Source organism: Sciurus carolinensis, chromosome 13 (genome assembly GCF_902686445.1).
Source record: "Sciurus carolinensis chromosome 13, mSciCar1.2, whole genome shotgun sequence".
Lineage (NCBI taxonomy): Eukaryota > Metazoa > Chordata > Mammalia > Rodentia > Sciuridae > Sciurus > Sciurus carolinensis.
Window position 1 is genome coordinate 7,551,041 of NC_062225.1, and position 11,644 is coordinate 7,562,684.

An 11,644-nucleotide genomic window follows, 5' to 3' on the forward strand; every position below is an offset into this window, starting at 1 on the left:
CGGCCCATTATCACACACACACACACACACACACACACACACACCAGATGACAAAATGCAGGTAACAATTCTTCATTTAATGTGATTCATGCAATTTGATGACCTTATGGTCAAGCTCAGAATATCAGTTGCAAACCCCATTGGCTGACATTGTTTGCATAATAGTCAAGATCTCATGGGTGATGATAAACTTGGTTTTCATCTGAAGTGCTAGAAGCCATGTCTCTTGAGGTATTTGGCTCGTGCAAGGACATCATTGCAGAAGTCACAGCCCAGGTCCTGGTTGCTTCTGACGTAGCCAGGGCCCCCACTATAGGCGCAGAGTCCACCTGAAATTCATGTGATAAGTTAATCCTGCCCCAACAGTCCCTCATTGCTTCTGAATACCCAATAGAAAATTTTGATTATACTTGCTAACTGCCTCTTGGGGCAACAGTGGTTTAGGGTGCAATCACATCAGCCCCTATTGATTTTGTGTTATGAAGTGACATTGGTCAAATGGTGCTATGCATACCTCTCAGGTACTGGTCGGGGGTCCAGGTAGGAAACCGCGTCTGGATTTCTTTGATTCTAGTAATCAGAACCTCAGTTATCTGGGAAACCTGTGATTCAGTGATCCAAGATGTGGGAGCATAAAGATTTGAGTCCTGGAGGGAGGGAGGCAGAGGAAAAACAAGGTAAGCCAGGTGGGAGGTGACACAGTGAGACAGGCTCGGTGCCACTCTTTCTTTTCCCTTCTGCTTTTCTTGTTCCACTTGTTGTTATGATTTAAATAATAAGTGACCCCAGAAAGCTCATGTGCGAGACAATGAAGAAATGTTCAGAGGTGACATGGTTAGATTATGGGAACTCTAACCTAATTGTGGATTAATCCATCTTGTGGGTTAATAATTTGAAAGGACAACTGCATTGGGTGGTGACTGTAGGCAATAGGGTGTGGCTGGAAGAAGTAGGTCACTGGAGGACCCACATGATTTGGGGACTGATGTTTTGTCCCTGGAGAGCAGAGCTCTCTCTCTCTGCTTTCTGGCTGTTTTGTCCTCAGCTGCTTTCCTCTGCCACACCCTTCCACCATAATGTCCTGCTTCACCTTGGGCCCAGAGCTATGGAACTGGCTGACCGTGGACTGCACCTCTAAAACCATGAACCAAACAAACATTTTCTCCTCTAAGTTGTTTTCGTCAGGTATATTGGTCACAGCAACGCAAACGCTGACTAAAATACCTGTGGCGGAACCAAAGCCACCTTATACCTCCCTGGGGGGTTAGAGAGCAAAACTTATTAGGATAGTTACTGTTGATACCGCCATTTACCGGTGACGAGTTCTGCTCCTTCTAATGTTGAAGATTGAACCCTAGAGAAGCAGCCAAGGCAAGCATATTAAGCAGGTTTTATTTAAAGGTAATAATACAGACTTCTCCCGGCAGGAAGAAGGGGGCCATGGCTGATGTTCTAAAGTCCCAAGAAGTGACCGCACCCTACATCTTTTATAGGTTAAAGTCTCTGTTGTTCTCCAGTTTTCTCCCCCCTTATCTTTCCTTCCTTCCTGCCTATGTGACTAGGCCTGGTTTTGCATTAAGTGAGAAGCCATGGGCAGGGGGAGGGCCAGGGTGACTCAGGCAGGCAAGGGCCCAGGGGGCATTAATTAGCAGCTCCTTGCTTGCAGTCCTTGATAAAGGCAGGTAAATTTGGTAATCAATGGGCACCGGAGACCCTTGACATTCCATTCTTCCAGGGGCAGCCTCCAACTTCCAAAGGCAGATGGCTTCATGGCTTCATTTCCTCGAATTGACCCAATTTCCTATTTCTACACTAACTACCTGTCCTTAATTCTGGCTTCACTGTCAAAAACTCAAAAGACAACTGTTGCTGAGGATGTGGAGAAATTGGAATCTATGTGCACTGTTTTGATGGGAAGGCAAAGTGGTTCAACCAACCATGGAAAACAGTACGGAGATGCCTCAAAAAAATCAAATCAAATCAAACTAGAAGTACAATATGATCTAGCAATTCCACTTGTGGGTATTTATCCAAAAGAATTGAAATCAGAATCCCAAAGAGATATCAGTACTCCCATGTTATTAGCAGAGCTCCTCACTATAGCCAAGAGACAGAAAAAACCCAGTGTCCTTGACAGACAAATGGAGAGAGGAAATGTGATATATTTATCATGACAAAACAACAATGGTCTGAGACACAACAGGAAATCAGGCCTCACTGTCACCCTTGCCTCCACTGATTCCCCAGAATGGTTAATCCGAGGGGTAGAGGGTGGAAGTCTATCTGATGCCATCTTCAGAACTAGGAATGATAGAGAAAGAAGACAAAGGGAAAAGGAATTTAATATTTGTTAAGAATCTATCTAGGGCTGGGGGATGTGGCTCAGTTGGTAGAGTGCTTGCCTTGCAAGCACGAGGCCCTGGGTTCAATCCCCAGCAGTGGAAAAAAAAAAATCTATCTAATATCATATACTTTTCTACATGACTTCATTGAATCTTTATATTAATTCTATAGGAATTGCATTCTAGGGCCTGGTGTGTGGCTCAGTAGTAGGGTGCTTGCTTGGCATACCCAAGGCTTGACCCAGAACCAACATCCCCCACATGGAATTTTGTAGATGGGGAAGCTGAGGTCCAATGAGGTAAAATGACTTACTCCAGAGGTAGAAAATAATGTAGCAAAGATGTTATCTGGTATTTTTCTCCTGGACTACTGCCTTATCAGAAATTCAGAATAGCGTGCCCCCAATGGTATCCTGGAAATACAGCATTATTTACTTTGAGAAAAGAAATCGTAGATCCCGGAGAAGCTGCAGGAAGGTGCTGCTCGGGTCTCCCGGGCAGAGCTGTGGCCCTCACAAGTTCCAGGCAGCACTGTTCATTCTGGATTCTGTGGGGGCTGCCCTTGGGACGGTGCCTCTAAGCGGCCACATGTGACATTAACTGAGGGAGAGTTACCTGCACCACCCTGACTCCATCGCCCATGTTGCCCACATTGCCTGCGTTGCCCATGTTGACCAGGAAGTTGCCACCCTGAGACTGCCGGGACAAGACACCAGCGATCACTGCAGGATCCACACAGTACCTCTGGCCAACGGTTCGCATTATGGGTTGATACCGCACGAGATAAGGCATGTCTATTTCGGCCAGCCTCTCGGAAGCACGGACTCCTACAGCACACAGAGGACGGAAGAGCTTGGTGTGACTTCTACTGAAATGGGTCTGGAGAAGCTGGGAGAGAGAAAGCAGCTGCGTGGATCTGGCTAGAGCTCCAGGCTAGAAGCCCCAGGTTTGGTCTCAAATCCCTAGTGACCATTCTCTGACCTGAGGTTAGGACTCTCTTCCTGTGAACGTAAGTCTCTGTGTTGTGCATCTCCTGAGGCAGGCATCCTCTGGCCACCATCCTCAGGCAAGCACCCGGGGGCTGTTCGATGCTCTAGGGGGCCTGAGAAGCACTGGTCCGTCCCCGACACGCCTGACAGGGTTACCCAGTAAAATGCGCTGTGCCTGTCCATCATCCTCAACAGACCCTGGTGTGAAGGACAAATTCCCCTAAACTCTTCGGTGGGTTCTGGGATTGCCATCCACAACTTTGCTCACAGTTGCTCATCTTTTCACTCCTAAGTGACACCAAGAAATCATGTCAATCTGTTTATTTTCTGCAGTACTAGGGATTGAACCAAGGGCCTCATGCATGCTAGAAGAGCGATCTACCACTGAGCTACATCCCCCAGCCCTTTTTATTTTTTATTTTGAGAAAGACTCTCACTAAGTTGGTAAGGCTGGCCTCACACTTGTGATCCTCCTGAGCAACCTCCTGAGTAGCTGGGATTACCGGTGTGCACCGCTGTTCCCGGCTTCAAATCATTGTAAGTTTAAACCTTTAACAAAATGCTGGAGGAAATGAAAACTGATGCTAATTTACCTGGCTAACCTTACCTCCTAAACAATTTTACAATTTAAAAAGCACTCTCATCTCATTATATTGACCAGAGTTTACAATGCTGTAAGGCAAAGACATGACCCTGACCCCCAACAAAGGCTCAGAGAAGTTAAGTGACTTCTTCAAGACACAGAACGAGTCACAATAAGGGCAAGGAAGCAGGGAAGAATAGAAATAACTTGGATTAGACAAAGGGAATGAAGAGAAGGGAGGGGGAATGGGGATAGGAAAGATAGTGCAATGAATCCGACATTACTATACTATATACATATATGATTATACAACCAATGTAATTCTACATCAGGTACAACCAGAAGAATGAGAAGTTATACTCCATATATGTATGACATGTCAAAATACATTCTACTATCATGTATAACTAATAAGAACAAATAAAAATATTTTTAAAAATAAGACACAGTGCCAGGAGTTGGGTTTGGTGAAGCCCACCTGTAATTCTAGAAACTCAGGAGGCTGGGGCAGGAGAATTGCAATTTTGAGGCCAGCTGGGATAACTTAACAAGACCTTGTCTCAAAATAAAAAGCATAAAGGACTCTGAATGTAGCTCAGTTGTACAGCACCCGGGGTTCAATTGCCAGTACTAGGGCGGGTGGGGAAGCAGAGTCAGAGCCTTAACAGTCTTTGGCCTCCCGCCCAGGACTTTCCCCACCACTCCCTAGCATGGGTGTAGGAAGCGGCAAACAGTGGGAGCCAAGGGGATAGCGAGGATGCAAGCGGACCCAGAGGTTATGCGTACCACAGTAGTTCAGGCCGTGACGTCTTCCAACCCCACAAGATGCTCCTGGAGTGTCCAGGGTTCGGATGTTTCCATAGCATCCCAAATTGCTGCTTTCAGATAAGTCTATGAATGGAGAAAAGTTCAACCTAAGACATTGAACTAGAATAGGTCTTATCAGCTTCCTATGAATGGGATGGCATCCAGTTTTTAAAAACCATAATAAAACCAATAAGAACAAGAGCTTCACTATGCAGTTGAAAATCTTTGGGAATTTATTTCACGGTGCACTAAGAAATTATTACAGACATGGTTTTGCTACTAAATTGTCACTTCTCCTGTAGACATGAGGAATTCCTGGGAAAAGCAGATCAGACACCCTGTACCCTAGTCCTTTCTTATCACCTCTATGAACTCAGCATTTCTCCTGGGGATTGAATTCAGGGACACTTGACCCCTGAGCCACATCCACAGCCCTACTTTGTATTTTACTTAGAGACAGGGTCTTACTGAGTTGCTCAGCACCTTGCTTTCGCTGAGCTGCTTTTGAACTTGAGATCCTCCTGTCTCAGCCTCCTGGGTTGCAAGGGATTACAGGCGAACATCACCATGCCCAGCAATGTTATTCCTTTTTAAGACTGAATAATATTCCATTGCATGGACATACCACATTTGCTTACCCATTCATCTGTTGATGGACACTTGGGTTGCTTCTATTTGAGCTACTGTGAAAAAGACTGCTAGGAACTTAGGTGTCCAAATATCCCTTCAGTAGTTCACTTTTGAATCCTTTCTAGTGTACACCCAGCAGTGGAATTGCTGGATTGTATGGTGATTTTATTTTCAAAGTTTGTAGAGGCACCATATTCTGTTTTCCAGCTGTTGTGCCCTTTAGTATTTCTTCCAACAGTGTGTAAGGATTCTGATCGCCCATCCTATCAAAGTGTGTTATTTTCCACTTGTGAGAGTAGCCAGTAGATGAGAATTTACAACACACCATCCACCCTCTTCATCTGTGGACTCTTCATCTGTGGATTCAACCAACTTGCAGATCAAAAATATTTAGGGATTGGACTGGGGTTTTGGCTCAGTGGTAGAGTGCTTGCCTAGCACGTGTGAGGCACTGGGTTCCATCCTCAGCACCACATACAAATAAATAAAATAACGGTATTGTGTCCATCTACAAGTAAAATTTTTTTTTAATTTAGGGAAAAAATATACCAAACATGTATAGACCTTTTGTTTTTGTCATTACTCCCTAAACAATACAGTACAACAGCTATTTGCATAGCATCTTCATTGTATTAGGAACTATCATCTAGAGAGGATTTAAAGTAGACATGAGGGTGTGCATGGATTCTATGCAAATACTATGCCCTTCTTCATCAGGAAATTGGTATCTGAGGATTTTTGGTATCCTGGTACCCATCCTTCCTCCCTGCAGATTCTGAAGGACAACTACAAATTTACAATTCACTGCAGGAGGTGGGTACAGGAGCCAGTAACCAGATATCTTCAGGGGACAGGAAATTGCTCCTTGGGAAAATCAGCTCATCCTTGCATCCTGCATGAACCTTTTATTAGCATACTTCTTAAATGTATTTTATTCTTCCATGAAAGTAGATTGTCTCACCAAATCTTTTTTTTTTTTTTTTTTTTTGTGGTGCTGGGGATCGAACCCAGGGTCTTGTGCTTGCAAGGCAAGCACTCTACCGACTGAGCTATCTCCCCAGCCCCTCACCAAATCTTAATGATTTTCAGATCTGTGAAGTACATCTCTTGTGTATCCTCGTACACATCTTATATGTTAACGTAAATGCTTTTTTAGTTTCTTTGTTCTTACTGACAGTTTCTTGAGGTTGACATCTGAAATACTAGTGATTTGGAGTAAACACTTTACTTTAGAGACTCAGGATGAGTGATCTGAGAAAGATGTGGAAATGAAAAGACTTTGTCTTTTGTGAGCATACTAAAAATTAAATTGTTTTAAGTTTTTGATCAGTACACATTTATCTTTATGATAAGTGACAAATTGACAAATTCCCATAATACTGCAGTGGACTATCATTCAATGCTGCCTGCCATGAAGACTTCTCCCTAACCACATTGCATTCCTAAATCTTCTTAGCACCTTGTGGGAATTTTAAGATATTTGTTGAATGAAACAATCAATCAATACATGAATTAATGTAAAGCCTCATCTGAGAAATTTTTTCAATTTAGAACCAGGAAAAGTTTTGCTTTTCCTAGAACCATTTCCTCTTTTAATTTGTAAAAAAAAAAAAAAAAGTACTTTCACTTAAAAAAAAAATCCCAGCTACAAGGAACTTTAGGTCAAAGGTGAAATTCAATTGCAGTGACTATCTCAGCCTTGGTGGCTGCTAGCTTGGTCACATCTTGATTTCTTGGTACTAGTTTTCTATTTGAATTATATTGGTCTTATTATTGCAATCACCTCGATTTTTTATGGAAATATATGATCTATAAATAAGTTCAATAAATACTATTGGTGAAGCAGTTTTTATAGTAGGCAATGAGCACGTGTTTGTTTAAAGTCTGGTAGTAAGCTACCCTGCTTTAAAGCCCATTCTAAATTCTGGAACATTTTGGGGAGGGACTGCTGTCAGTCACCGTGCCTAACTTCAGGATTTATTGGACATCTTAGGAGAAAGCTAAGGTCTCCACCCAGTTTCAAGTATAAAAGTAGCATCGTTTTCCTATGTTTTGCCTTTCCACCTCCAAGGTCATTTGGGAAAAATAAAACATACTCACCGCTCAAGGCCAGGAGGCCCAGCAACAGCCACAATGCAGACATGTCAAGGGTCTGGCTCTACAGCGCCTGAAATGTTTTAAGAATCAAAATTAGCTTGGAGATGAAAAAACATCAATCATTGTCAACAAGACGTAACGCTCCCTTGGGAGGAAGATGGATGAACACGTTCACTCATTCCAAAGTAGGAACATTAGTGATTGGCATCACAGTTAAAAACCAAGAGTGGACCACGTGCTCCACCTATCCTTTAATTAGCTTAAAAATGGGAAGACTTCTGCTTGGTCTACAGAGACTCAGTATAGCACCCAGATACTGGATACTAATTGTTTTAAGAAGCCAAGATGCTTTGGTTCTCAATACCGAGAACAGGGTGACTGGATTCAGGACTCTGAAAAGCAAATTTTTGATGCACCTGTCTTACCCCAAGAGCATCTTCACTATCAAAATATAATGTAAAAAGGAGAATTTCATATTGGTCATTTCTCTGAATCTGGATTCTTTTCTCTTGGTTGGAGGAAAGGCCACACTTCCTTCAGTGCTTTGAAGTGGATACAGAATCTCTGGGTGAAGGAAGGACTCTGAGGGCCTCCCTATGCCTCAGCCCCAGTCTGGGGATCCCAGACCCCCTTGATCACTTTGAATCACGTTCCCCAATCTCCCTCTGTAAAACTCCTAGGCCTGAGCCAGGGAGAATGGAGAGACAAGTCCCCAGGAAGGTGGGTCTTGGGCAGGGATCCCAGGATCCCATGAGGGGCTTGCTGGATGGGAGATCTGCAGCCAGCTGCCACCAAGATCATGCTGTCATCCAAGCTCTCTCCCATCACAACCATTCCTCCCGTCACTATCCCCCACTAGCTACCAGACTAATGCATAAATGCCGTCCAGAACAGCTGACCCCGGGAATTCTGGAGGAACCAGATCTCTGCCCCCAAAACTTCCACTTCCCTCATCTCCCCTGCTCAGCAGAGCCTGGTGACCTGCCATTTTAAGTTATCACCATCATTATGTGTAGGAGTCGAAAGTATAAACCTGACACGTAGCACTTTTTCTCATGGGTGTTTTTTAAAGCTGGGGACGAAACCCAAGACCTCCTGCATTTTAGACATATGTTCCATCAACTGAGCTACAGTCCCAGCCTCTTTTGTTCTAAGGTTATTCTTATAGGCAGTTTCTTCCAAATACCTAAGAGATGCCAACTCCAGATGGAGAGGCAATAAGGAATTCATCTGAGCTCCATCTTCTTAAACTGAAGGAGCAGTGGCCCTCTGATGAAGCCAAACCTTGTTTTTCTTCCCCAAGACCTTGAGATGGTCTGTCTGGCTTTGCTTAGTTGAGCAGAAAATGTCATGCACAATTGCCAAAAAAAAAAAAAAAGGTACAGGAACTTGAGATGTTAACTGGGTCTGCAGGAACTCTCAGATTTAATAACTCAACAAGAATCACTTATTTTAGCACCCCTGAGCCCCCAGCACTGGATGAGAGGACGATAAATTCCAGGAAAAAAGAATGGAGAAAGAACGGTGTAGGACCAGAAAATGCTCAGGGTCTCATGAAAATCTCTTTACAGAGGCATCTCACCAACCTTCTGGAAAGGACCCTTAGAAAAATGCCAAACCTAGAGTATTTCACTCTTTTTGCTGTTTTTCCAGGAAGAAAATATGCTTCCTCATGGAAACCCAAGTGGAAAGACTTAGCTTTCATGAGAGCTTCCTCATTTTCCAAGCACGGATTTAAATATCTGTGTTGGGAAAGCACTGGGTTGAGTCTGAGTAAATACAGGTACCATGCACTTAGCAACAAGGAGTTATTACTTTCTGGGTGCCCTTGGGACCAGACCTTCAAAGTAATTTTTCCCCATTATATCAGAGAAGAGCAAGAAGTGACGATGAACTTCTTATATGGATGGACAAGGTGTTCCATCCCTAAACACAGCATGTCGAAGCAACCCAAACTTGGTGGTCCAACTTTATAGGCCAGAAAGTACTCTTTGTCTTGAAGGGATGGTGGCGGCGTCCCTGGGGTGTGCTCGAGGAGTGTCCATGGGTCACTGTGACTAACTTATTAATACCCCTATGGCTCACTGCACTCGAGGCCATCGTGAAAAGTCCAGGCCAAGTCTCAATGCCCAGCACAACTTACAGTGGCAAAGTAGTCACGGAGAGCTAAGGGCTGTCAACAAGCTGAAGCTACAGGCCACCCTGGAAACTGACTACAGAGAATCCCTGAGAGTCCAGTTCAAGTTCCTACTGCCTCCACCAAGATGTCCTTGTCTATCTTCTTTCCCCTGGCCACTTTTTAAAAATGTGGTGCTTGCTGGGGATGGAACCCAGGGCACTCTCCCACTGAGCTACCTCTCCAGTCCTTTTTATTTTTTTGAGATGGTCTCACCAAGTTACCCAGGCTGGTTCTCAAACTCTTGATCCTCCTGCCTCAGCTTCCAGAGTCACTGGGATTACAGGCGTGCACCTCACTACTGGGGACTTTGTAATCCCCAAAGCCTTACTCAGATTTATAAGAGATAAGGATCATTTCTTCCTTGGTTCAACTGTTTCTCTGGAAAAGGTGGCAATATGGCTCCTTGTAGCTCTCTCACCATGGAACTCCCATTTCTTCTCTATGAGTGTCCTCCATCTTCATCTTAACTTTGAACAAGAGCATCCCAGGTCCCTGGGGCCCTCCAACCAGCCTGGAAATGTGTTGCATTAACACCCCGACATGCTAAGAGGTGAAGGTGGCCCTGCCCATGGTGGCCCCTGTCTGATCCTGGAAGAGCAGAGAACTGCCCCCGGCTTCCACCTGAAGCATCCTCCACACCCAGACTGCATCTGGGGAGCATATCTCTCCATCTGCCTGCTACCTGTAGGCTCAGGGACCTTCCCCATGGCCTCCCGTCTGAGTCAAACCTCCCTCACTGTCCTGTTCCTCCCGCCTCCTCCCAACACAGTCTTGTCCAGAACTTTGCACCTACGGTCCTCAAATTAAGATGATGGTACCAATGACAGTCACGAACGTAGACTATTTCTGCCACTGACATTGCGTTTTCTCAAGAAAAAAAAAATCTAACCTTTTAGAGTAAAATTCAAGGCTGCCACATGACAGCTCATTCTAAACTGTCTTTTTTTGTTGTTTTTTTGATTGCTTTTTCGTGTGACCTGAAAATACACATTTGCTGAATTTGAGTTGTGAGCCAGGATACCAGCCCAGAAAGACTCAGAAGGTCTGGTTGATTCTCTTGCTTCCCTGCCCGCAAATCCTCTTCTTGCTGAGGAGACTGTGCCCCAAAAGGGGCGTCTGTGGTCTGTGCACCTCCATGCCTGCTTTTCCCTCTGCACTGGGGGTTCCCAGAGCTGAGAGCTCCAGGAAGCCTCTCTTCCTTCTGCCTGACTTGCCTGGGAGCATCCCCTTCTGAACAAGGATCCAGTCACGAGACCCCAGCCTCTGCGGTCCACGCACACACTCTCGAAGCTTGTCTTTTTTACTCTGTTGGTTAAGACTTAAGCTGTAGATAAATTGACCTTAGTTTTTTGACAGCTTTCAGAGAAAATCAGACTCTGTCATAGCCTCAACACTTACAGCATGTGGGAGAGTGTAACACTGGCAAGATTGGAGCCCAGGAGCAGGAAAGAGATTTGCCATCCCGCAAAACAAACACCTTGTCCTCAGGCTTTGCACGAACAAAGAAGATATGATATACTACTATTAGAGGCACACAAGATTTTGTTTTTCCATGCTTTGTTTTGCGCATGCCCACAAACCCAAAAGAAATTGTATATTTGCATTAATAGAAAACTAAGAAGAAAAAAAAAGCAAGAAAGAAAACTAAGTCAGATGAGGTGGCACATACCTATGGTCCTGGCTACTCAGGGGTCTGAGACAGGATGATCGCAAGTTTAAGGCCAGCCTGGGCAACTTAGCAACAACCTGTTTTAAAATAAAATAAAAAAGGGCTGGGGATGAAGCTCAGTGACAGAGCATTTGCCTAGCATGCATAAGAGCCTGAGTTCAGTACCCAGAACTGAAAAAAAAAAAAAAAGCCTAAATTTTTATAAGTATTGTAATGAACAGAAAAAATAATTTCCTATCATCTATAAACTTTTAAAACTTGGCTTTGGGGTTGGGGTTGTGGCTAAGTGGTGGAGCACTTGCCCAGCACGTGTGAGGCACTGGGTTCGATTCTCAGCACCACATATAA

At 44.3% G+C, this 11,644-nt stretch overlaps 1 protein-coding gene across 1 annotated transcript; it reads right to left on the reverse strand.

The window, feature by feature from the left end:
* Positions 1-210: 210 nt before the first annotated feature.
* Positions 211-7,494, reverse strand: Lyg1 (lysozyme g1). Its single transcript, XM_047521901.1, has 5 exons — positions 7,452-7,494; positions 4,701-4,805; positions 2,958-3,169; positions 515-647; positions 211-329 (listed from the first exon to the last, which is right to left on the reverse strand). Exons 1-5 carry the CDS (start codon positions 7,492-7,494, stop codon positions 211-213), a joined length of 612 nt encoding a protein of 203 aa, XP_047377857.1.
* Between the last annotated feature and the right edge of the window lie 4,150 nt (positions 7,495-11,644).